The 27,698-nt window shown below is 44.2% G+C and overlaps 1 protein-coding gene across 5 annotated transcripts in view; it reads right to left on the bottom strand.

Annotated features, from left to right (window-relative positions):
- CLUAP1 (clusterin associated protein 1) overlaps positions 1–27,698 on the bottom strand; it is a 214,338-nt gene that overhangs the window by 148,954 nt on the left and 37,686 nt on the right. For all 5 annotated transcript variants that reach the window (XM_054042743.1, XM_054042746.1, XM_054042744.1 and 2 more), the window contains one exon: positions 480–563. In XM_054042743.1, the coding sequence (XP_053898718.1) occupies positions 480–563 (84 nt within the window). The remainder of the gene's footprint in view (positions 1–479; positions 564–27,698) is intronic.

Genomic DNA, 27,698 nt, shown 5'->3' with positions numbered 1-27,698 from the left:
CACTGCAATGTAAGTGCCGGGGTAGTGGGACTTGAGTCAGCTCACCCGTGTTAGGGAACCCTGGGCCTGAGCGTCTACACCGTATTTTAACCCTACGTTAAGAATATTCTGATCAGTGCTCGAACCAAGGGCTCTGGCATCCACACTGCAGTGCGCAGACTCGAGTCAAAGTAACCATATCCCAGAGAGCCCAGCACCAGTCTAGCCCTAGGAACTCCAACCATGTTTGAAGTTTTTATTGCTGTCACGCTTTACCTAATTGCTGGGAAGTTTACAGCTGGCACTGAAATCACTTACAGAATGGATGGGAAGTTGTTCAGGCTTAGCAGGCTGAAAGCCAAGAGTAAGATTTCCACAACATCTATTGTGGAACTTGAATATGCTGATGATAATGCAATCTTTGCCCACTCTGAGAGAGATCTTCAAACTATCTTGAATGTGTTTGCCGATGCTCACGCTTACCAGCTGCTTCTGCTTACCAGAACATCTTTGATGGCAATTTTCATCACCTTTTCAGTCTCATTTATCTCCAGAGGTCTCGCAATGGATTCCGTTCTCAATTCCTATGAAATAAAAACACATCAATGTACTCAAGCATCATGCAAAGGAATTAATAGTCACAGAACTGAGGGTGGTCGAGCAACTCCGACAAAGGCGTGTGCATAATAAATGGAGTGGAATTTAATATTTATGACTCATTGCTCAGAGAGCATCACAGAATGGGAGGCTATGAAAAAGGTCAGAGTTAATGGAGGCCAGTGTTAAGAATTAGCAATGCAGACATCATTTCAAAGTGAGATGAGACTTATTGCTCTGAGCTGGGAACACCTTTAAGAGCACAGTTTCAGCCACTTATTTGTCATTAATATTAAAGGAAATTACATGGGTTACCCCACACACCTTGTTCCAAATGTACCCCAGAAGGTTAATTATCTTCAATAAAGATATTAAAAAGGCCACAAATGATGAACATACATCTGATCTACTTCAGCCCTATGAGCCAAATGCCTCAGCTAACCAGACTAAGGGCTTGTCTATGCTATGGGGCTAGAGCCGCATAGTTAGAGTGCTGGAGCTGTGACACCAATAACTCCATAGTGTAGACGCAGATTACAGTGACAGAAGGGGGTTTCCACTTCTTCTGCAGGAGGAACTCCGCCTTCCCGAGCGACAGTGGCTAGATTGCTGGAAGGATTCTTCTGTTAACGTAGCTGTGTCTACATCTAAGTTTTAAGTGTAGACCAGGCCTAAGGAGTGATCAGAACCCCTACCACTAACCTAGCTAGCAGGAGCAATCAGTAGATGTCATGTCCTGTCCAGTTCCCCCTTCCCAATTCAACTAACTCTCATGGCAGAGGGGGAGGAGGTGCTGACTGACTTGGATTCAACTTCTCTCACCAAGAATGGTGCTTTTAGGTGGGCAGCAGAGGTTGCTGAAAGCCTCATGAGTCTGGTCAGTTTGTGGGTGGAAGAGGATTTGGCACTCATCCATACAGGCAAATGTAGTTGCAGCTATGTTGGTCCCAGGATATTTGAGAGACAAGATGGGTGAGGTATTATCTTTTATTGGATCCATTTCTGTTGGTGAAACACACAAGTTTTCAAGCTTCAGGAAGCTCTTCTTCCGATCTGGAAAAGGTAATCTGATCATCATAGCTTAATACAAGGTGGAACAATTATTAAGCCTCAGGAGTTGAAAGAGACCATTCAAGGTTACATGTGCAGTTAACATCTTTGCGGTCATAGTTAGTGGGTAACATACTGTTGTAATGAGTCATAAATCCAGTGTCTTTACTTGAGTCAAGGATTTATAGTGTCTAGCAAAGTTATAAATTTAAGCTCCTAGGCTCATCTTTTGAAGGTGTCATGCAGGTTTCTTTTGAGGATGAGGACTGACAGGTCAGATATGGAATGACTGCTTTGTGAAAAGTGTTCGCCCATAGGTAATATGGTGTTTGTATCTTTTATCATTTTTCTGTGAGTTCATTCATGGGAGCACACATAGGGACCAGCTTGTGGGCTGTCATGTCTAATGGTAAGAGTCTGGAATCGGAGCCAGGGTCAGAGACAGGTCCTGAGTCAAAGGTCAGAGCAGCAGAGAGACTCAGGTGCCAAGCCAGAGTCAGGGGTAAGGCATAGGAGTGGGGAGACCTGGAGAGGGACAGGCAGAAAGGTGGAGTTCAGGAGTCAGACAAGTAGGCAGGGTCCATAGTAACAGCTACTCAGGGATTCACCTAATTGCTCAAACAATTTCCTGTGCCGCTTTTTGGTTTAAGTAGAGCATCCCAGCCAATCAGTGGGGCTGGACATCACCCCCACTTTCCTCGAATAAAAGGTGAACATGTGTCGCAATTGTTGAGGACTGTGCCTTTGGGATAGCACTGCTCCGATTGCCAAGCTGGAAGCATCCACTTTGATGATGAAGGCTTCCGGGGTGTCGGGGTTGACCAATATGGGAGCAGTGGTAAATACAAGTTTTATTTGCTCAGCCTGTTGGGACTCAGGAGACCAGAGGAATCTGTTGTTTTTGCAGAGTGAGGCAGTGAGAGGGGCTATCCGCTCTAAGAACTATGCGGAGTCCGGTGGCACCTTAAAGACTAACAGATTTATTTGGGCACAAGCTTTTGTGGGTAAAAAACCCCACTTCTTCAGATTCGTAGAGTGAAAATTACAGATGCAGGCATAAAAATACTGACACATGAAGAGAAGGGAGTTACCTTACAAGTGGAGAACCAGTGTTAACAAGGCCAATTCAGTCAGGGTGGATAGACTCCCAATAATTGATGAGGAGGTGTCAATACCAAGAGAGGGAAAATTGTTTTTGTAGTGAGCCAGCCACTCCCAGTCCCTATTCAAGCCCAAATTAGGGGTGTTAAATTTGCAAATGAATTGTAGCTCTGCAGTTTCTCTTTGAAGTCTGTTTTTGAAGTGGTTTTTTTGTTGTTGTTGTTGTTGTTGAAGGATGGCTACTTTTAAATCTGTTATTGAATTCTTTTACGTAAAAGAATAAATGGATGCAAAATCAGGAATGGTAACATACAAAAGCCAGTAGGAGAACACTTCAATTGGGCAGAGGAATAGCAGGTCCCAGCTCAGATGACAGTGCAGCCAGATAGGCCTGAAGCACAGCGTTCTCTAAATGGAGTTGATGGACTTGCTCCCACAAACACCTGATTTTCAGTGGTCAGCTGTGCTTTCTGTGCCTGCAATGCTCAGCTGTCTGCCTGGAGGCGGATCACCTGCTCATGCAGTGCCAATGCCCCTTCAGGGAACTCTGCTGGGTCCATCCTCAGCTGGGCCCACTCGGAGAATTTAGTAGTGATCCAAGCAAGCAGGGAGGCCGTCATGCCTAATGGTTAGAGTTAGCCAAGATCTGAATCTGATGCCAACCCAAAGGTCAGAGTGGAACAGGTTCAGGAGTCAAGCCAAGAGTCAGAGACAGTGTCAGGTGCCAAGCTGAAGGTCAAAGCTGGAGTCATAGTTGGGTGCCAAGCCAGGAGTCAAATCCAGAGTCAGCATCAGGAATAGGGCATAGGAACAGAGACCTCCAGCAAGGCAGGAAAGCAGGAACTGGAAGTAGACAGTGGTCTGGGATAAGGAGAACAGGAATCAAACAGGCAGGGCTCATGAGTCAGGCAAGTAAGCAGGGTCTGAGGTAACAAACAGCAAGGAATTCACCTAGTTGCTCAGATAAGTTCCTTTGCCTTTCTTAAGTAGAGAGTCCCAGCCAACCAGTGTGGCTGTATGTCTCCCCTAATCAGGAGCTTTGTGGGCAGAGCCCTTTGCAAGCTAGAGCTTCACTAGTCCCCTTGTCCAGTGGGTCAGGTGAGCTGCCAGGGACCTGCAAGCTGGGGTTCAAGGCCTATGATCCCTCACAGTGTACTGAGTGTCATTTTACCTACATAGTTGTTATTGGGGCATTCAGTGCCCAGGATGTGGTACCACATGTTGCGACAGGCATGTGTAGGACCCATGGAGTATGAAAGATGTGTTGTGGGGCGTATTGAGTATAGTAGTAGAGAGATGTCTGCGGATTTTGGATCTGTTGTTCTGGCAGAGTCTGTTGCCTTTTTGAGTTGGTGTGTCCTGTTCGGTGGGGAGCTTGCTTCTGATGATGAGCTTGGTGAGGCTGAGGAATTGTCTGAATGCCAGAGGAGAGGAAAGATTTTTTTCAGGATGCACTCCCCATCAAACAGGGGTTGTAACTGTTTAATGATACCTTGCATGCATTCGAATGTGGGGTGGCAGGTGCTTTTCCCCCCTTCTCTCTGGGTATTTGGGTGGCCTGTTCCATGATGCGATCTACTTCTCTGGTGTGTGTCCTTGTTTAGTAAGGCTGTTTCAAGTGTGTTAAGGTGTATATCCCAGACTTTCTCCTCAGAACTATGGTATCCGAGTACCTGGCTGTAGATAACAGATTTCTTGGTGTGTTTGGGAGTGATTACTGGATCTGTGAAGCTAACTGGGGTGATCCAGGGTTTCTTGTATATAGTTGTCCGTGGGGTTCCATTGCTCAGGCTGATCATGGTGCCCAGGAAATTGATGCTGCTCCGGAAGCATTCCAACAGAGGTCAATGGATGAGTGGTGGTTGTTGAAGTGATGATGGAAATATTTGAGGGAGTTTAGGTCATCTGTCCAAAGGATGAAAATATCAATGTACAGGGGAACCCCGCTACAATGCGCCCCGCGATACTGTGAATTCGGTTATAACGCGGGGCGAGTCTGGCCCCGGCGGCTGCAGCAGGCGCGGGGCGTTTGGGATCCATGCCCTGGCGGCTGCAGCAGGAGCAACTCTCCCTGCAGCCCCGGCGGCCCCCTGGGGTTCTCAACTCTGTCCCCGGCAGGGCCAGCTCCAGCCCGCCCTGGCGGCTGCGGCGAGCAGTCCGGCCAGCGGTCCGGCCGGGGCTGCGGGGCCGCCGCGGTCCGGCCGGGAGAGCGGGGCTGCTGCGCTCCGGCCGGCGCTCTGGCCATTGGAGCGGGGCCCCCGAAGACGACTGCCGCCGGGGCGAATCGGCCTAAAGCCAGCCCTGCTGGCCTCCCCCTCCCCCTTCTCTCTCTCCCCCTGCTCCCTCCTGCTAGCCAGGGCGCACACTCTGCTGCAAACTGAACACAAGTTCAGTGGAACCCCACTATAACACAACCCCGCATTTACCGCGATTGAATTTTTTGGACCCCAATGATTGCATTATAGCGGGGTTCCACTGTATCTCAGCTATATCATTGGTTCGGTGGTGTATTTGTTCAGTAATTCTTCCTTGAGCCGGCCCATGAAAAGGATGGCATACTGGGGATGCCAATGCCCCAACGACAGCTATGTAGGTGAAACCATTCACTATGCTCTCAAATGAACTCACACAGAAAAATGATACATGACAAAAACACCCTTCCACCCTTGGGCGAATACTTTTCACAAAGCAATCATTCCATATCTGATTTGTCAGTCGTCATCCTCAAAGGAAACCTGCACAACATCTTCAAAAGACAAGCCTGGGCGCATAAATTCATAACTTTGCTACACACTAAAAATCATGGACTCACCCATGCTTGACTGCTGGGACTGACTGGAGTGCGGTGGAGCCTCAAAAAGATCCTGGCTCCTGGCATAGCTGAATCCCCTCCCGCCCTGGTCGCAAGTCCCCAATCCTTCCTCACTTCCTCATCGACCCCGCTGTCATGCCAGGGTCCTGTGATTCAGGCTTCTCGGAGATATCCACAGTGGTGTGCAGGATGGTGGTGAGGTCTCCGCCAAGCATGACACGCAGCTCTTTGTAAAGGCGGCAGGTTTGCAGCTTGGCACTGGATCCACTGTTGACCTCCATGGCCTTCTGATATGGCTGAAGCAGTTCCTTTGCTTTCATGCAGCACTGCTGCCGGTTCCTGTTGTACCTCTTCTCCTACATCACCCATGCAATCTGTTCATAGATGTCCACATATCTACAGCTGATCTGTAGCTGTGCTTGCACAGCCTCTTCTACCCACAGGCCCAGGAGATCCAATATCTCCTGTCTACTCCAGGCCGGAGCACATCTGGAACGTGTAGCTGGCATGGTCAGCTGGCCAGTTGCACACAACAACGGAGAGCAGCTAGGTGTGCTTGCCAAGATGGACAATCAGGAAAAGGCATTTCAAAAATACATGCACGGTTTTAAGTGTGGGTGCGCTTCTGGTCTCAGTGACCAATGGGCAGTAGAGTTCACAATTGTGACCATGGTGGTCAGCGCCAGGAATTGTGGGATGTTTGCTGGAGGACAGTTAGGGTTGACATAGGTAAGAGAGTGAGTACATTTGCACTGCATAGACCTCAGTATCTCGATCATAGCTCAACGCTGCTCAGGGTGGTGGTATTATTATGTCAGCATAGTGGAGCCAAGTATCAGGGGGTAGCCGTGTTAGTCTGTATCTACAAAAACAACAAGGAGTCTGGTGGCACCTTAAAGACTAACAGATTTATTTGGGCATAAGCTTTCGTGAGTAAAAACCTCACTTCTTCGGATGCATAGAGTGAAAGTTACAGATGCAGGCATTATATACTGACACAATTGGATTGAATTGGCACTGTCAACACTGGTTCTCCACTTGTGAAGTAACTCCCTGCTCTCCATGTGTCAGTATATAATGCCTGCATCTGTAACTTTCACTCTATGCATCCGAAGAAGTGAGGTTTTTACTCACGAAAGCTTATGCCCAAATAAATCTGGTAGCATAGTGGAGCGCTTACATTGGTGAGAGACAAAGTGTAGACACATGCACAACTAGTTTGATGAAAGATGGTTTACATCAACCTAGCTCTGCAGTGTAGACCAGGCCTAAGTTTCTTCCACCACAAGAAGTTGGTCCAATAAAAGACATTAACTCACCACCTTGTCTCCTTCAAACAGTAAAACAGTTTATCATTCACCAGGAGAAAAGAAACAGGCTTCCATTCCCACTCTCCAGGGGGATATTAGAAACAGCAAGGAATTTATTTTTTAAGAACAAAAAATTACCATGTCAGACTCCTTTTAGTAACCCAGTGAGCCACCCACAGAACATGTACATCAGCTTTGGACTAATTGGTAACGTTCAGACAAAACTGTTGAACCTCAGCAATTCAGGTTTCAAACATCTATGAAAACATAATGTGTTCTCCTCTCCTGCCTCCCTCACTGTCCTTAGCTGCATGAAGTTTCACTCATCCCTTCACTGCAGAAATCCATGCCAATTTCTACAGTAAGGCTCAATCCTGAAATCAGAGCCACTAGCACAGACTCCTATGCCAAATCGAATCTGTACAAATGCAGATATTTGCATTTGCAGATCTGATTGCAGGACTGGAAAACAAGAGCATTATTTCAGTTGTTCAAAAAGTCGTTTGGGGAGGAAGGAGAGAAGACCTAAGAATTCAAGTGGATTTTCACAGCTTCTTTATCGGGGAAAAAAAATGAATTAAGACCCTGATCCTGCAAACACTTGTGTAATTGCTTTATTTTACTACCACAATTAGTGCCATTGTCTACAATTGGGACTACTTGCAGTAGTAAAGTTAAGCAAGTGCATAAATGCTTGAAGAATTGGGGGCGGTGGAGGGGGGGCGGGAGGGAAGTCTTATCAGAAATGTCCAGCAATTATATTTTCTAAATGACAAACCCATTGATGTATTTTTAAAAATGGATTTTCAGAACCATTTTCACATATACCCGCCATTTAGCTCACTAGAGCTATGAATGATCTTGCACAGGAAGCTCCAATTCACTGACATTTCTCAGGAGGAAGCTCTAACTTGGTGATGCAGACTAGGTCTGAAAGGAAAGCAGATCTCACTGATTTGTCCGGGACTGCCTGAACTGTTGTAAGGTAAATTTTATTTAAAAAACCAAACAAGTTAATTTAACATTGTTAAACCATAATTAAATTAAACAAAGCTATTTAAGTAAATATAACTCCTTTGACAGCCCCTATTTTCCGAGGCACACAGACAGCTTGTACTTTCTCTCAGTCCTCCTCCAAATCATGATGGCATCTGCCTCTTTTATTGTTAATTGCTTCTTTATTACTTGGTATTTATGACATTTAGGGCCAGATTTTTAAAACACAGGCTCCCTTCTTGTGCTCATAATTTGCAGATGCATATAACTGCATTTTTAATTATTTGCAGGCACAACTAATGTCATTACCCAATTGTGCGTACATACCAGGTAATCAGACATCACAATGACATCAGCTGTGCCTTCCAAAAAGGTAGGCCAGGCTAAAAATTAGGCCTTGCACATTTTCTTTTAAAATGATTTACTCTTTGCAATTAGTTGTGTGGATCAGCATATACTTCAAAATACACAAGAGTTTTCCTTTAAATTAAATCTTAAAAGAAAAGCTCTCACCAGGGATGAGAGTTATAGAAATAATTATTAAGCTGAGAGGAGGCGGGAAATGGGAACAATTTAGAAATATATCTGATTATTATAACTGTTAATGAAAAGAAAACACACACGTGCTGAACCAGAGGGGTATTCATGAGCAGATTGATTGTTTAAAGCTTACCCTTGCTTCCTGTTCAAGTGCCCAAAAGCTCAATGGCTGTAGTGCTGCTCAATAAATACTAATTGGAAATCAGGGAAGCCAAGGGTAAAATTAATTTTGATTAACTAAAGTTGACAATCATTAAAAAGAATCTACAAAAACCCAAGAGACTCCATTTGCAGGTGATTTTAGTCCTATTTGCTTTGAATCACATTTGCCACATAACTTAGGGAAACCTCAAGGCTGCTCATCTTATGTTCTGCTTCCCATGGCTCCACAGAAAACAGCAGTAGTGCAGTGTGCTTTAGCCATATCCCTGACACACTAGTCTCAACTCACCCCGCTCCAGAGATTAGAAGCAGGACCAGTGGAAAGCCCTTGTACTAGCTCTATGCTGGGCTGAGAATTCCTCTGAGCTGGAGGGCTGGCAGGTCCCCTGCACAGGAGACTGTTTCTGCCGACTTTAAGACCTTGTCAATCTTCCAGGGTGGTGTAAAAAGGCTACAGCAGAACTGAGAATGAGGCTCTCTATGCTTTAAGCCCTTTTGATTCAGCTTGGTTAAGCTTAGGCATTACAGCTCACCTGGCCTCAACTTTGTATGTGCTCTAAACACACTGCTGATAAAGTCCCTAGGGGCACTTTACCAATAGACAATAGCATAGCAGATAAGGTGCACAGACTAGCAGCTCCAGGATCGCCAACTCTCGCCATCTGGTCGCGACTCTAGCGATTTTGAGATGTTTTTAACCTATCCCATGGAAACATGATGAAAGGCGCCAACTCATGTGTGATGTTACACCTCGTTCTTCATAGAAATATTGTTATGATATGAATATGGCATAACTAAGATATGCTTTAAGCAAAATGGGTCATGTGAGGTATCATTGGAAAGGTTAAGATTTACTGAATGTGTTTATCCAATTTGTATGCATGTATAATTTCTGTATCTAAAGTTAGAAATATTGTCTATGTAACAATTACAACTGTGTTGGTATGTGCTTGGGAAACGCCCACCAGACAGTAAGCAATCAGCCTTAATGGGCCATTAGGAAAAGACAATGAGTTTTCGAAGATGTGGATTCCCCCATCTTCTCAGGAGTTCCTTCCTGGGGACCTTGCAAATAAACCATATCTCATGGTTGCCCTGACACTGTAAGGTCATGCGATACTGTCACCTGGTACAAAATACCACCTTGGACACTGTTGGTACTTTTCCACTGGAAACAAAGGCTTCCCACCTTATGTAAATTCTATTTAAGGCTGGGAAGCAAGGCAATCTGGGCTCTCCATTTGCCTCCCCACCTGAGAAGGAAGACTGCTGAATGCTCCTGAAGAAACCAAGGAACTAAGCTAGGGGAAGGGAAGGGCTGAGTCCAGGCTGAGAACAGTGGTCTAGCCTGTAAAGAGATATAACTGGAACTCTGAGCTGCAGAAACTCTACAACCTGCCTAAACAACATTTAGGGTGAAAATTACTATGTGTAACCTGTTTCTTTAGTGTATTAAGTTTAGTTTGTGTGTTTTGTTTTATTTGCTCAGTAATCTGCTTTGTTCTGTTTGCTATCCCTTATAATCACTTAAAATTAACCTTTTGTAGTTGTTAAACTTATTTCTTGTTTATAACATAACCCAGTTTGTGCAATTCATATCGGGGGGGAGAAGCTGTACATATCTCTCTCCACATTGAGGGAGAGGGTGATTTTTTTATGAGCTTGAGCTGTGCAGATTTTTCTATACAGCGCAAGACAATATTATTCTGGGTTTACTCCCCAAAGGGTGTGTGTACATGAGTGCTGGGTGAATCCCCAAGCTGAATCCTCTCACACAGAGCTGACTTCAGTCTGTCTCTGCAGCTGGGTGTGGCCTTACGTGTGTGTGTGTGTGCGCGTGCGCGCGTGCATGCTAGAGAAGGCTTGAGGGCCTGGCACAGCAAAGACAGGGTGAAGAAGTCCAGGCTGGTGGAACAGGCAGGCTCAGTGAGACCCCAGCACATCAGGTGACACCCCCAAAGTGGGGTACAACCCGTCACATCATGAATGTTCCCTTATTCAAAATGGCCATCATCTCCTACGACTGTAAAAGGGGCCGAAGCCAGAAAGATGCTGCCATTTCCCTAGTTTGTCTGCATGAGACCACCACCATTTTCAATAAGACTGAAGGCATGCCTACAGGCAAAATGGCTACGACTCTCTGGTTCAGGGGAAGAGGCATGGCACAGGGACTGTGAGGAGCTGCAGAGACATGGTGAAAGGGGGCTGGGGAGAGTGGGGGAGCACTGGAGGTTGCAGGGGAATGGGGGAGCAGGAGGCAGGGTCTGGCACATGGGGAGGCAGTGCAGGGGTGGGAAGGTAAGTGATGAGGGGTTCTAGAGCAGAGGGATGCAGTATAGTGATGGGGGGGATTAGGAGCAGGGGATCTATCTTAGCCACTAGAGAGAGGTATGCATTTTTGTGGGCATTAACAGTTGACTTTTGAATCTGAAATTCTCCAAACGCTGGCTGAGGATAGAGAGAAGTTAAAAATTCAAAAGACCGACTAACCCCCGCCCCCGCATGATTTTTATGTTTTTTTTGTAATTCATGATTTTTGGGGCTAATCTCTTTATTTATGTGGGTCTGATACATGACTTTTGATCTACTGAGGCTGGCAATACTGCAATTCATTCCAGTAAATACTATTATTCATACTTAAATAGTTAAATAAAGGAAATTAGTACAATCAGAAGCACAGGCTCAGCTTCCATCGGCACCAGCCACTGCAGCACCAAAAGAGGGTAATTTGGATTAAGAAAGTATGGCCAAGCCACAGGGGTACACTGATTCAATGCAACCTTGCTTCAGCCTATGACTCTGACAGAGCGCTGGTAAAGATGAAAGTTGTCTTCTCTTGGCAGAAGCCCAAGGAAAGGGAGGCAATGGAAATATTGCCTGCCTTCCTTGGCAGTGAAACCGCACACAAAGCCCCTAACTGCCCTTGCTGGCGCAAAGAGGGACTGTGTTCACCTTTCTCATCAGCATAGGTGAATCTGTCACACTCGCTGCATAACCAGGAAGTAAGTAATCAGAAATCTGCCAAACCAGAAGAATCATTCTTGCCTAAGTACAACTGGTCTGACAAGTGAGAATGTGTTTCAGTCAAAGGTCTGAAATCTCGCTTTGGAATCTGGAATAAGCTACATCTGGCTGCTATGCTCCAAGTATAGACACCTCAAGTGGAGACAAATTTAGGCTCAATTCTGTTTTCATTTTATCAGAGCAAAATTCCTGCATTTCAGTCACTTCAGGAAACATTGCTCATCCTGAAGCCATTAAAATTCCAGTCTGTCCAAAGAATGTACCAGTCTCAAACTTGCATCACATTGACAGATATTCCCAAGGGTCAAGAAAACCAGTGAGGGAGACTCAGCCACAGTTGATTTCTGCATCAGGAGCCTTGAGGCCATGTCCACAAGAATCAAATCAGCAGCAACTTTTCTGGAAGAGACAAAGAACTGAGGTCCTGACCACTTAATGCACTCTTTGCAGAAGTCAGGTTGCTAACCCTGGCCAAGTTATAATTTTACTAATTATGTCTTGCCTACTTAAAATCCCTCCTAGAGTTTAAACTAGATACAATGTGCTCCACTTTCTGTCCTAAACTGTTGTGTAGTGTTGTGGTGCAGTGTTAACCAGCTGCTGCCTTTTTCTCTAGAGCTGGCTGCATTTCAGTGGTGTGTGGAAGCAATGCAAACTATAATGCAGGAAAGGCACTGTGGGATCCTTTTGCCTGAAAGGTGAAGTACAAATGAAAGTCATAAAGTAGTGACACCCCAACATTCACCAGCGATTTTGAGAAAAAAACAAGGCAGCTAATAACCACTCAGTTTTCTCTGCAGGTGCTAAAAGCAACAACCCTGCCCTTAGTCTCAAAATGCCCAATTCACTGACACAATACAGACGCTTCATGACAAGGGACAGTAAAACCAACAGATTCAGCCAATGGGGAATCCATCCCCCGCCCAGTTTAAGGAAAGTCCCCGCAAGGCATAGTACTGAGGTAACAGTTTTATGCCATTTCCTCCTCATAAGATGCATAGATGGAGAAAGTGGATAGTCTTAGAATAGAGGAGGCCCAAATATGGTATAAATCCACCTTTCCCCTCCTTGGGTCCCACATCAAGCAGAGCTTCGCCACACCTGAGAATCAGCCTATGCTGTTCTCCAGTGGATGTTAATCATTGATACTCTCTGGCTTAATGTCACTCAGCAGGTTTGCCTGTTCCCTGATGGCTGTTGGAGAACATCTGCCTTTTATTTTTAGTATGCCATCTATTCAATTATGCACCAATATCAAACTGTTCGAAAAAGCTTGTGTTAGTTCCTGCAACTCCAAACGGAGGATGAGAACAAAAGAAAAGAAGTGCTATTGTCATCCTCCTGAGTAAGCAGCTAAAAAGAGCTCTCTGGCATTGGAAGGTTTGTTTTTTAGCTTATTTACAAGATTAGTAATAATATAGGAAACAACCAGCACTGCCTGTTAGAACAGTTAGGGAACACAATAAAAACAACCAAAGTAGCACCTAGGTTTTAGCAGTGTGTGAACTGGTCAGATTAGATCAGTGGTTTTCAAACTTTTTTTCTGGCAACCCAGTTGAAGAAAATTGTTGATGCCCGTGACCCAGTGGAGCTGGGGATGAGGGGTTTGGGAGGGGCTCAGGGCTGGGGCAGAGGGTCAGGGTGCGGGAGGGGGTCAGGGCTCTGGGCTGAGGGTGCAGGCTCTTTGGGTGGGGCCAGGGATGAAGGGTTTGGGGTGCAGGAGGGGGCGGCTCAGGGCTGGGGGTTGGGGCGTGGGCTTACCTCAGGCGGCTCCTGGTCAGCGGCGCAGCAGGGGTGTTAAGGCAGGCTTCCTGCCTGTTCTGGCACTGCAGACTGCACTGTGCCCTGGAAGCAGGCAGCAGCAGGTCTGTCTCCTAGACTGAGGTGCAAAAGCAGCTCCACACGGCTCTCACCTGCAGGCACTGCCCCGCCGCGCGCCCCTCGCCGCCCCCCAGCTCCCATTGGCTGGCTCTGGAACAATGGGAGTGCGGAGCCAGTGCTCGGGGCAGGGGCAGCACACGGATCCCTGTGGCCCCCCACCTAGGAGCCGGACCTGCTGCTGGCCGCTTCCGGGGCGCAGCACAGTGTCAGAACAGGTAAGGGACTAGCCTGCCAGAGCCAGGCAGCACCATCAACGGGACTTTTAACAGCCCAGTCAGCAGTGCTGACCAGAACCGCCGCAACCCAGTGCCTTACATTCCGCAGTTTGAAAACCACTGGACTAGATTATCATATTGGTCCTTTCAGGCCTAAAAGTGAGAAAATATTAACCAATATGCTTTGCCTTTTGTCACGGAGTTTGGGCAAGACAAGGCCCCGCACCCCCAGCTTCCTGCGATTCACCATGACTCTCAGCCAGCCAGTAAAACAGAAGGTTTATTTAGACGACAGGAACACAGTTCAGGACAGGTCTTGCATGTACAAACCACTAGGACCCTCTCAGTCAGGTCCATCTTGGGGGGCCAGAGGAGGCCTAACTCTTCAGCCCCTCCTCTCCCTTTGTCTCTTTCCCGGGCCAGGAGGTTACCTGATTTTTTTTGTTTAACATCTTTAGTTGGCAACTTTGAAGGGGAGGGGCTCAGGCCATTAGTTGCCAGAAGACAGGGCATTCACCATTCTCTGTGCAGACAGGATCACACTGGCCCCCTAGGGCTCTGCAACAATTACACACCCCTAGACACTCGAGAAATGCATAGGGGAAACTGAGGCACCCACACAGTAGTCAGAGAAAACACTAAGAACATTTCCATTTCGTCACACCTTTACATACTTATTTTCTGTGTTTTGACACAACAATGCATGTTTGTGAGATTCAGATTGGGTCCTCTCCAATACCATACAGCCAGCATTTGGCTTCCTTTGCGATTTGATCCCAATACAAGCTCTTTGGAGGCTAGCTAGACTTGATTAGATGCCAAATCTAGAACCTGGCTAGAGGGATCAGTGTGTTAAGGTTATGAGGCCACATTTTTCTCTACATACCCATATCCCTAGCCATCACCCTAACAACAAACATTGCTGCTTGACAGGATGATGCTTGAAAGAGCACAGCATTGGTACTCAGATAAAAATATCCTCAATCCTCTAACCTAACAGCCCTATAACAGTTTGACACTCCCTGATCTAGAGAAACACTTGAGGCCTCTGGGCCTCAGATCTCACCCTGATATGAGCATCAACTTGTGCCACTCTCAGTTCATGCTAACCCAAGGAGCAGGATACCAACTCTGGACCTCAAACTCCGATCACCATATTGCAGCATCCAGTGCTATCACTGGACTAATTTTACACTGCCTGCATGGTTTTTGTAGTTTTAAGTTAATTAGGTCAAAACTAGGGAAAAAATGCACTTCCCTCTTCAGGCCAAACAGAAGAAGAGTGAAGTTAAAGTCATACTGCAAATATGAGAGGGAGGCAAATGATTATTGTTCAGATTTCTTCCATGGCAATGACAGTTACTGCTCCCCTTTGGGAAGATCAGTGATACAGGAATGGTCCCAGAAAAACAAAGTTGTTGTCAGTTTTGCCTATGGAAAATAAATGCCCCTTATCCTCTCCATAGAGATTTGTACTGAGACTGCTTCAGAGACTGCTGGAGTAGAAGAGGAATGCTAGTTCTTGCCCATTTCCTGCAGAGGAGGGGAAAGTTGGGTCATAGGCATTTGTGCTCATTCTTCACATATTTACTTAATCATGTATAATAAAAGTTTCCTGATGTTAAATCGATTTAATTCTCCAGCAAAGCGAGTAGAATATTGACTTATTTAGCTAAATTTATCAACAACAATTGCATTCCTGAAGAGCAGCGATCTTAAACCAGATGATTAAAAGCTTTGGAAGAGGCTAAACTGGGATGAATGTATATTACTTGATCATCAAAGTTTAGATCTCTTGGAAAAAAAAAAAACTGTCAGAATAGATTACAGTTCCAATCACATGCTCTTTGGATTAACTGCTGTATATTTTGTCTATAAATTATATGGTTAGCCTGTAGTCCAATTTTAAACCTGAAGAAGAGTTCTGTGTAGTCTGAAAGTTTGTACTTCCACCAACAGAAGTTGGTCCAATAAAAAAAATATTACCGCACCTACCTTGTCTCTCTCATATCCTGGGAACAAGCACAGCAACAACAATACTGCAACAATTTTAAATCTCTCCACTAAAAAAATCTTCTGGGATCAGCTTGGCCACATTCTAGAATCAAGTTCCCTCCGTTAGTTTATAGAGCGAAGTGGGGAGAACAGAAGTTCAGTGTCCTCCTTCTCTTCTCAGACTAAGCTGAGCAGAAATAGGATATTTTATAGACAAACTGAAAAGTTGTCAAGGAGTCATTGCAAGACACAGATTCTGAAGTGAAATCCTTGGAACAACTTTGTGCAACTGACCTTGCTGTTTTACAGTGCAGCTGCAGTTTCCAAGCAGCTCCTTCCTGATTACGCCATTCCTAGAGGCCAGTAGGCTCTGAGGCAAAAGGGTGAGAGTGAGAAAAGGAAAGAAGCAAATTATGTGCCTGTTATCTCAGAAAGGAAAGATCCATGGTGGAAATAACCAGTCCTTTGAGACATTTAAATCAAGTCTAAACAAAATACTAGGAAATATACTGTATGGAACTGGACAGACATCAGACCAGAGAATTTAGTAAATTCCTCTCCCCTAATTGTTATGATTTTATGAACCTAGAAGAAGTCAAGTGAAATAGGACATAAGTGAAATTCTTCAACTTCTACTTTATTTGCATAAAGTGCTGCTCTCGGCCCCAACCACTGCCCCGCTCCCGGCCGCGGCTCCCACCTCCCGGGGGGGGGGCACAGACAGGTTCCATTACAGGGAGAGGGACGTGCCATAAAACATTTGGGCACCACTGTTGTAAACTGATGTTTCCAAAGGGGAGACTCCGTCATGGATACCAGCACAACGGGGAAACAAAGCTATTAAACTGGCAGGCAAGGGGGAGAACAGAATTTAAACTAATGTGTGACAGAGTATGAAGTTCTACTGCACCCTCCCATGTGCAGCATCCGCAATCAGAGCCTACACTTCCAAAGCCAATCAATTTCATTTGGAGGGTATGTGATAAATGAGGGAGGTAGCTTCCTTTTATGGACACCCAGCCAGTCAGTAGCTATAGAATCCTCCTTAGTAGCTGTACCCTAATTGCCTTAACTGTGAAGTGTTTAGAGAACCTTAACCTGAGTTGGCACCTGACCAGGGAACCAACAGGGAGGCTGTACCCTTTCAAATTGGAAAAACTGCTGGGTTGGGGGGGGGGGGGGGGAGGTGTTTGTTTGTTTCTCGGGCTGGAGAGAGCTGAAGGCAGCAACAAGTTGTAAGCTTTATGCCAGGTATGGGAAATCATCAGCATCATACCTAGAAACTCCTCATTTGGAACCCCAGATATGTAAGTAGCACAGGAAAAGTTAAGGCAGATGCGATTCAGAACCTTTTTGGTTGTTTTGGTTTGTGGATTCCTCTGTGATAACCCCTAATTCTTTTGTTTTGCTTGTAACCTTTAAGGTGAACCCTAAGAAAGTTATTTTTGGTGTTTAATCCCTAAAGCCTGAGTTTTCAGATGTCTTTCTTTTTTAATGAAATTTACCTTTTTTTAAAAGAATCCTTTGATTCCAAAGTCCTTAGACAAGGGGTTGGTCTGTGCTCACATTGCTAAGGCAACTGGTTGGTATTTTATTCTCAAGCCTTCCCAGGAAAGGGGGTGAAGAGGCTTGGGGGGATATTTTGCAGGGATAAGGATTCCAAGTGATCCTTACCAGAATATTTGTGAAAATCACTTAGTGGTGGCAACAATATCTGTCCAAGGCAGAAGACTGTGACCTTGGAAGAGTTTTAACCTAAGCTGGTAGAAGATACGCTTAGGGGGTCTTTCATGTGGGTCCCCACATCTGTACCCCAGAGTTCAGATCTGGGGGGGGGTATACCCTGACCTGGTACAATTACCCTCAGCTCCAAAATCTCAGCAGAGTCTCTAGTGGTACCTTCACAAATTCCCTAGATCCAGTTACTACCTGACAAGAGGTGAGGTATTCATATTATATTCACATTACTAATGCTCTGTGAGCTATATTCAGGCTCCAGAATTTCACAAGATTTTTGGCTTTACTCTCATGACTAAAGCTTCTTTACCAGGATGCCATCTGCTTGGTCTGTTCCACAGTGTGACGGGAGGGCAATAACCTTGTGTCTTTCCATGTGTTGGAAGAAATATCTGTCATAATATCTGAATTCCCTATTGCACACAAATGCCGAAGTCATTGGACAGAGGTTCCTCCTTGAAAACACAAGCAGAGGGTGACTTTAAAGAAGAAAAATGTATGGGGAGCCTTACAAAGGCAAATCACCCAGCTAGGCAAAGAAACAAAATTGTTTTCAATATTCCCTTATATTTTAAAACCTCTGGTTAATATGAGAAATAGCGTTTTCTTTTCTCTGTTGTATAATACAGAGAGTTTCATGAAAGCTTAAGATTCCCTCAGAATAGGGAATGATAAAAAATAATATATTTTTCTACAGTGCCTTTCAGACTCAAAGGTATTCAGAAGCACTTTGCAGAGCTACGTTAGGAGCGTAAGCAGGTATTGCGCATGGAACAATAGCTCACATAAGGACAATTTAATCTTTTCTTTCTCACTAGTTGATTCAGGCCTCTGACTTGAGAACAGGTCACCAGGCTGATCACAGTTTTCATTCTCAGCGAGGCTTGACCCGCAGCAACTGGAGTGGCTCAATATTCAAGCAATGGGAATATTGTGCAGCTCTTTGCATGAGGAAGTCAAACAAAGGCAGTTTGTTTTAATGTGTTTTGTTAAAGTTTATACACAATTTTGACACAGCCCTCTTTCATACCTGTGGTCCGATGTGGGAAGACTGGATAATAAGCAAAGGAAACCTCATCCAATAGGTACAGACCAGAGTATGTTATTTAGTGCAGTTAGGAATCTTTTGTACAGTCACACAGCTTCAGACAACTATTGTGAGACACAACAGATGATTGTAAAGACAGCTCCCTTTACAAGTGAGACAGCATGTGTTTAACTGCAGAATCTTTGTAGAATTCTCTTTCCATCCAAGCTGGATGAGTTTTCCTGATAAATCTATAATATTAGGCTACAAGCATTCACGTCTCAACTAGCTGAAAAAATTGCCCTTAAATGTAAACAAGTTTGTTTGTCCAAGTGATTGGCTGAACAAGAAGTAGGACTGAGTGGACTTGTAGGCTCTGAAGTTTTACATGGTTTTGTTTTTGAGTGCAGTCATGTAGCAAAAAAAAAAAAAAAAAAAAAAAAAATCTACATTTGTAAGTTGCACTTTCACGACAAAGAGATTGCTCTACAGTACTTGTATGAGGTGAATTGAAAAATACTACTATTTCTTTTATCATTTTTACAGTGCAAATATTTGTAAGCAAAAATATTATACACTTTGATTTCAATTACAACACAAAATACAATATATATGAAAATGTAGAAAAACATCTAAAATATTTAATAAATTTCAATTGGTATTGTATTATTTAACAATGCAATTAAAACTGATTAATCGTGATTAATTTTTTTAATAGTGATTATTTTTTTTGAGTTAATCGCATGAGTTTTAACTGCGATTAATCGACAACCCTAGTTGCTATGAAACTCATCAACATATAAAATAGTGTCAACATGTAATTTGGATATGGTTACAAAAATATAAGATTATGGTACAATAGCTGTCTGCCTACAGGTTGCAAGTGAGTTTTTATTATCTGCTTGATTCTGGGGACTAGATAAAATATTTCTGCAGAATTTGAAGTGAAGTAGATAAATGGTGCCTGAATTATGACATCCTAAAATCAGAGCTGAAGTGTTTGCCAGAGGTCAAAAGTTTTCTTTTTTTCCAACTTTGTAGCCAATACAGAAAGCAAGAGAGAAATAAAATCTTGTTCACTAGACTCCCACAAGTGGGATCTAGAGCCCAGAACAGACATTTAGAGGATTGAAGTTAATTTTTTAATTTGTAACATAGCTAAGTACATTGTAGGACTGCTGGGGAAGCTTTGTTTTTTTTAAGTGAAAGCTTAATCTCTAGCTCTTTTCCTTGCAGAGACAGACATCAAAATACAAGAGCACCAATCAATAGGGGCAAAAAAACTCTTGAGACAAAACGCAGGACAGAAGGGGGTCAAAAAGTCTCCTAAGACACATGCTGTTGGAATTCTCCCCAGTTCAGCCTCGGAGGTCTCCACAGGCAGGGGACATTGTCCCATATCTCAAAAGCCTCATGTTGCCACCCAACTCTCACAAAGATAACTAATATACATTACAATATATCATTGAATCAAATTTGGTTCAATGAAAGTCACTGGGTTTGAGGCCCAACTAAGGGAACATCAGTGGCAACCATATTTTCACTGTAAGTGATGCCCTTTCAATTCTACAGCCTAATCTAACTCCCACTGATTTTACAGGCGGTTATTTGGGTCCTTATGGTACTGAAGTCAGCAGAAAGATTCCCATTAAAAGCCATGCTAGTCTGTATCCACAAAAATAACGAAGAGTCCCGTGGCACCTTAAAGACTAAGATTTATTTGGGCATAAGCTTTCATAGGTAAAAAACCCACTTCTTCAGATGCATGGAGTGAAAAGTACAGATACATGCATAAATATATATTGGCACATGAAGAGAAGGGAGTTGCCTTACAAGTGAAGGATCAATGTTAAAGGCCAATATAATCAGGGTGGATGTGGTCCACTCCCAATAATTGATGAGGATGTGTCAATACCAAGAGAGGGAAAATTGCTTTTGTAGTGAGCCAGCCACTCCCAGTCCCTGTTCAAGCCCAAATTAATGGTGTTAAGTTTGCAAATGAATTGTAGCTCTGCAGTTTCTCTTTGAAGTCTGTTTTTGAAGTATTTTCTGTTGAAGAATGGCTACTTTTAAATCTGTTGTAGTCCACGAAAGCTTATGCTCTAATAAATTTGTTAGTCTCTAAGGTGCCACAAGTACTCCTGTTCTTTTTGCAGAAAGATTGAAGTGTTCTCCTACTGGCTTTTGTATGTTACCATTCCTGATGTCTGATTTGTATCCATATATCCCTTTACGTAGAGACTGACCAGTTTGGCCAATGTACATGGCAGAGGGACATTGCTGGCACATGATGCCATATATCACATTAGTAGATGTGCAGGTGAATGAGCCTCTGATGGCGTGGCTGGTGTGGTTGGGTCCTATGATGGTGTTGCTAGAGTAGATATGGGGACAGAGAAGGCAACGGGGTTTGTTACAGGGATTGGTTCCTGGGTTAGTGTTTCTGTGGTGTGTAGTTGCTGATGAGTATTTGCTTCAGGTTGGGGGGCTGTCTGTAAGCGAGGACTGGCCTGCTTCCCAAGGCCTGTGAGAGTGGGGGATCGTTTTCCAGGATAGGTTGTAGATCGTTGATGATGCGCTGGAGAGGTTTTAGCTGGGGGCTGTACGTGATGGCCAGTGGTGTTCTGTTATTTTCCTTCTTGGGCCTGTCCTTTAGTAGGTGACTTCTGGGTACCCGTCTCACTCTGTTTCCTCACTTCCCCAGGTAGATTCTGTAGTTTTAAGAATGCTTGATAGGGATCTTGTAGGTGTTTGTCTCTGTCTGAGGGATTGGAGCAAATGTGGTTGTATCTTAGGGCTTGGCTGTAGACAATGGATGTGATGTGTCCTGGATGGAAGCTGGAGGCATGTAAGTAAGTATAGCGGTCAGTAGGTTTCCAGAATAGGGTGGTGGTTATGTCACCATCACTTATTTGCACTGTAGTGTCCAGGAAGTGGATCTCTTGTGTGGACTGTTCCAGGCTGAGGTTGATGGTGGGGTGAAAATTGTTGAAGTCCAGGTAGAATTCTTCAAGGGCCCCTTCCCATGGGTCCATGATGATGTCATCAATGTAGCGTAAGTACAGGAGGGGCACTCAGGGACAAGAGCTGAGGAAGTGTTGTTCTAAGTCAGCTATAAAAATGTTGGCATAGCGTGGGGCCATGCAGGTACTCATAGTAGTGCCGCTGACTTGAAGGTATAAGTTGTCCCCAAATCTAAATGGTCGTGGGTGAGGACAAAGTCACAAAGCTCAGCCACTAGGTGTGCCGTGGCCTCGTCAGGGATACTGTTTCTGACAGCTTGTAGTCCATCCTCATGTGGAATATTGGTGTAAAGAGCTTCTACATTCCTGGTTGCCAGGACAGTGTTTTCAAGAAGATCACCAATGCATTGTAGTTTCCTCAGGAAATCGGCAGTGTCTAAGATAGCTAGGAGTGTTGGTACCTAGGGTCTGAGGAGAGAGTCCAAATAGCCAGCTAATCTTGCTGTAAGAGTGCCAATGCCTGAGATGATGGGACGTCCAGGATTTCCAGATTTATAGATCTTGGGTAGCAGATAGAATACCCCTGGTCAGGGATCTAGGGGTGTGTCTGTGTAAATTTGTTCCCATGCTGTAGCAGGGAGTTTCTTGCGCAGAAGGTGTAGTTTCTTTTGGTACTCCTCAGTGGGATCAGAGGATAGTGGCCTGTAGAATGTGGTGTTGGAGAGCTGTCTAGCAGCCTCCTGTTCATAATCCGACCCGTTCATGATGACTACAGCACCTCCTTTGTCGGCCTTTTTGATTATAATGTCAGAGTTGTTTCTGAGGCTGTGGATGGCGTTGTGTTCTGTACAGCTGAGGTTATGGGGCAAATAATTCTGTTTGTTCATAATTTCAGCCTGTCCACGTCTACAGAAGCACTCTATTTAGAAGTCCAGTCTGTCATTTCGACAGACTGGTCTCACTACAAAAGCAATTTTCCCTCTCTTGGTATTGACACCACCTCATCAATTATTGGGAGTTGACCACATCGACCCTGAGTGAATTGGCCTTCAGCAATGGTCCTCCACTTGTAAGGTAACTCCCTTCTCTTCATGTGCCAATATATATTTATGCCTGTATTTTCACTCCATGCCTCTGAAGAAGTGGATATTTTACCCATGAAAGTTTATGCCCAAATAAATCTGTTAGTCTTTAAGGTGCCACAGGACTCCTCGTTGTTTTTATTTGAATCATAGAAGACTCATAGAATCACAGGACTGGAAGGGACCTTGAGAGGGCATTTAGTCCAGTCCCTTGCACTCATGGCAGGACTAAGTATTATCTAAACCATCCCTGACAGGTGTTTGTCTAACCTGCTCTTAAAAATCTCCAATGATGGAGATTACAAAGCCTCCCTAGGCAATTTATTCCAGTGCTTAACCACCCTGACAGTTAGGAAGTTTTTCTTAATGTCTAACCAAAACCTCCCTTGCTGCAAATTAAACCCATTGCTTCTTGTCCTATTCTCAGAGGTTAAGAAGAACAATCCCCCCCCCCCCCATCCTCCTTGTAACAACCTTTTATGTACTTAAAAATGTTATCATGTCCCCCCTCAGTCTTCTCTTTTCCAGAGTAAACAAACCCAATTTTTTCAATCTTCCCTTATAGGTCATGTTTTCTAGACCTTTAATAATTTTTGTTGCTCTTCTCTGGACTTTCTTCAATTTGTCCACATCTTTCCTGAAATGTGGCACCCAGAACTGGACATGATACTCCAGTTGAGGCCTAATCATCCCGGAGTAGAGAAGAAGAATTACTTCTCGTGTCTTGCTTACAACACACCCGCTAATATATCCCAGAATGATGTTCACTTTTTTTGCAAAGGTTTTACACTTTTGACTCATATTTAGCCTGTGGTCCTCTATGACCCCCAGATCCCTTTCCACAGTACTCCTTCCTAGGTAGTCATTTCCCGTTTTGTATGTGCGCAACTGATTGTTCCTTCCTAAGTGTAGTACTTTGCATTTGTCCTTATTGAATTTCATCCTATTTACTCCAATCATTTTTGGATTAGGCCCACACTGTGTGAATTCAGAATTATTATTATAGCAACACTTTGCACTTACTTAGCACTTTCCATCCAAAGATTTCAAAGCACTTTAAAAACATTAATGGATTAAAGCTTCTAGCACCCCTGGGATGTATGACAGTTATGCTCATACCATGGGAGGCTCAAAGAGACTAAACAGTTTGCTCAAGCTCCCAGAGGGAGTAAGTGTTAGAGGTGGGAACAGAATCCCAACCTTTAGTGTCTCCTCTCTTCATATCCATAAGTGAATTAGAAGAAAGATTATTTTTACCTTTTCTTGCTTTATAAATAGTTTATAACGAATTAAGATGTGGCCATAATGAAAACCTTGTAAGGATGGAATTTTTTATGCCTGCCATCAGCATGGAAGCAGTTTATTTTTGGCTTTTTTGTTTCATTTATACTACTGTGTGTAATAATTCAACATCTCTAGCCAAGGTGGTTTGTTGACAGGCTCCTGCTAACATGTCCACAGGACTTCTGACAGATGCCAAGTGGCAAGCACTCTTGAAGCCAATCAGCTCAGCTGAGTTATTACAAACAACTGATTTTTCCTTTTGGCAGCTCAGAGGTCCAACCCATGAGAACGTGCAGCTTTCCTCACTCCACTGACCACAGCAAGCATGTCCCCCAAGGGAGTTCATTATATTCCAAAAGGAGCTACTCACCCCTGCATTCAAGGCCCTCTAATTTGCTGTATAATCTCATCACTTCTCTTCCCTCAGTCACTATAATCACAATACTCATTCTGTGCAGGGGAAAAATGGCACTCTCTCCAAAATGCTATTCTGTGGCTAGTTGTTATGTGAAACTGAAGGGTACCTGCTTCAGCGACATATTCTGGCCCAGTGACCTGAACAGCCAAAGCCATGTGGTCACCTTTAGTGCTGATCACTAAGCTAACTCCTATCAAGAGACCCACCAGCTCCATACACATACAGAGAACAAATACATACTGAAGGTGGTGCCTCATTTTGACCAGGTATAGAATCATAGAATACCAGTGTTGGAAGGGACCTCAGGAGGTCATCTAGTCCAACCCCCTGCTTAAAGCAGGAACATGGCTGTATTTTATTTGATCAAGATCTTGAGAGCTTTAATCCTGAACTGGGAAGTTTCATCTTCTATCAGGCTGTGCAGTTACTCATACAAATATGGCTGCTGTGCTCTAAAATTCAAGGCACTATAGTTGTACTAAAATTTTCTAAAATGTCCCAAAAGCAGCAAAAAGAAAATAAAGATGATGAGTACAAATAATAATACTTTGAGATCCCCAGATGATGTACTATAGATGTGCAAAGTGTTTTACCAATATTCATCCATTAAGCCTCACTATAACCCCATAACACAGATCAGTATTATTATACTTGTTTTGCATGTTGGTAAACTGAGGCACAAAGTATGTAGGTGACTTGGCCTAGCACTCACAGTGAGCAAAGGCCAATACAGAACCCATGAGTTCTGACATCCACTCCTAGTTCTAATCTATATATATGACCTAAGATCAACCAGAATGGAATCTGAAGAACAAATTATAATAGGTAATGCTTAAATGTACTTTGTAACAAAAATTACTTGTCTATCATACCCACCCTGAGCTCATCTACAATCACTGCAAACACATGCAGCCACGTACAGTAACTCTTCACTTAATGTCGTCCCAGTTAACGTTGTTTCGTTGTTACGTCGCTGGTCAATTAGAGAACATGTTTGATTAAAGTTGCGCAATGCTCTCTTATAATGTTTGGCAGCCACCTACTTTGTCCACTGCTTGCAGAAAGAGCAGCCCGTTGGAGCTAGCTGGTGGGGGCTTGGAACCAGGGTGGACCGACAGCCCCCTATCAGCTCTCCTAAGTTCCCTGTGCGGCAGCTGCCCAGCAGGCTATCAAGTGCCGGGCAGTTCAGCTGTCCCTTCCCCCACTGCTGGGTGCTGCTCTTACCCTCTGCCTTGGAGCTGCTCCCGGGAGCCTCCTGCTTGCTGTGCGGGGAGGAGGGAGAAGAGGGATGCTAATGTCAGGGTTCCCCCTCTCCCCACTCCTTTACCCCATCTCCACAGGGCAAGGGGACACATGACAGGGCTCAGGACAGAGGGAGCTTGCTGGCAGCAGCTACTGTCAACTTGCTGATCTACTTAAAAAGACAGTGTACTTTGAGTGCGGTCAGCGTACTTAAAAGGGCGTGTCTCTCTCTCTCACACACAAACTCACACATAGTGTGTCTGTCTCTCTCTCTCTCTCTCTCTCTCACACACACACACACACACACACACACTGTGTCTCTGTCATGCTGTCTCTCCTCCCTCCATTCCTGCTGCCTTGTAGAGTATGAGGCTCCATTAACAACAATGTGTTAACCCTTGAGGATTCAGCCGAGTGCTAGTTCATTATTCAGCAGCAAGGCATTCCCTGGGAAATATCCCACCCTCTGACTCCACCACCTCAACCAAGCTTCACAAATATCACTATTGTGTACAGTATTACATTGTTTGTTTAAAACTTATACGGTGTGTGTGTGTGTGTGTGTGTGTGTGTGTGTGTACACACACACACACACACACACACACACACACACACTTTTGTCTGGCGAAAAAAAATCCCCCCCCCATTTACATTAATTATTATGGGGAAATTGGATTTGCTTAACATTGTTTCGCTTAAAATAGCATTTTAAACGAGGAGTTACTGTGCTACCAACATCTAGACAATTCAGTTTTTTACTTCAGTTATCCTCGTTCCAAAGCAGGCTCTTCAGCTGTTTCCCCGTTAGTGCTGAATCCCCTCCCATCGTTAACATTGGCCCAGGGCCCATACTGTATCTATTTGACAGTTATCTAGCAGTTGACACAGTCCTAGCAGAAGTGCCTATGCAGCTACAGTATCGCTTTTCCCCATTATTGCACAGCACAAGTGAGTGCTCCATTGGCACAGACCCTACTGCCAGTCGTGCATGGTTGTACTGCATTTGCTGGTGCTCAAGAGCAAAGGTAAATTAAAAGGTAGTTTCCTAGCTGCAGGGTTGAGAACTGTATGATACTCTTCAAACAGTTTATAAGTGGCAGCCTCGTACCCCCTTGGAATTGTTCATTAGATTTGTCAAGAAATGCCTCACTCTTCCCTAAAATCAGGCTTAGTTTGTTTTTTTTAAGGTAAGAGGTCATTGGAAACTTTCACTTCATGGGAAAAGTGTAGATTTGAGCAATTTTTCTGACTATTAACTAAGATTTTAATTCGGGCAATCAATAATTTTTTTCCTCCCACTGTTCACTTTTCCACAGAAAATGAATGAAAAAGATAAAATAATTCTATACCTTTAGAAAGCAATTACTCTTATCTGGATCATACACACAAATGATGAAGGCTCTTTGTTTGAAAGGGATCAGACAGATACCATACTGCATTTCTAAGAGACAGAAACCCACACCTCAACCTCCTCCTGATAAGTATACATATATGTATGCTCAGATACACATACACAGTATATGTATTACCATTAGGGCTGTCAATTAATCACAGTTAACTCAAATGATTAACAAAACAAAAAAATTGCACTAAAAAAATAAATGATTAATCGAAGTTATAATCGCGCTGCTAAACAATAGAATGCCAATTGAAATTTATTAAATATTTTTGGAAGTTTCTCTACATTTTCAAATATATTGATTTCAATTACAACACAGAATACAAAGTGTACAGTGGTCACTTTATATAATTTTTTTATTCCAAATATATGCACTGTAAAAGTGATCAACAAAAGAAAGAAACAGTTACTCACCTTCTCGTAAGGGTTGTTCTTAGAGATGTGTTGTTCATGTCCATTCCAAGCAGGTGTGTGTGCGCCGCAAGCACGGCAGTTGGAAGATTTTACCATAGCAGCGTCCGTAGGGTCGGCTCCGGCACCCCCTGGAGTGGCGCCTTTATGGCACTGTATATAGGGGCCAGCCGACCCCCCCACCCCCTCAGTTCCTTCTTGCCGATACTCCGACAGAGGGGTAGGAGGGTGGGTATTGGAATGGACATGAACAACACATCTCGAAGAACAGTTACGAGAAGGTGAGTAACCGTTTCTTCTTCTTCGAGTGATTGTTCATGTCCATTCCAAGCAGGTGACTCACAAGCCCAACTCTAGGTGGTGGGGTCGGAGGTCACTGCAGACTGGAGGACTGCGCGGCCAAATGCAGCATCCTCCTTAGTGTGATGCGTAATGGCGTAGTGAGCCGTAAAGGTGTGGATTGAGGACCAGGT

The sequence above is a fragment of the Malaclemys terrapin genome, chromosome 10, assembly GCF_027887155.1.
Source record: "Malaclemys terrapin pileata isolate rMalTer1 chromosome 10, rMalTer1.hap1, whole genome shotgun sequence".
In the NCBI taxonomy this organism is placed as follows: Eukaryota; Metazoa; Chordata; order Testudines; family Emydidae; genus Malaclemys; species Malaclemys terrapin.
Note: the sequence above shows the minus strand (reverse complement) of the source record. Positions and strands in the feature narration are given on the sequence as shown.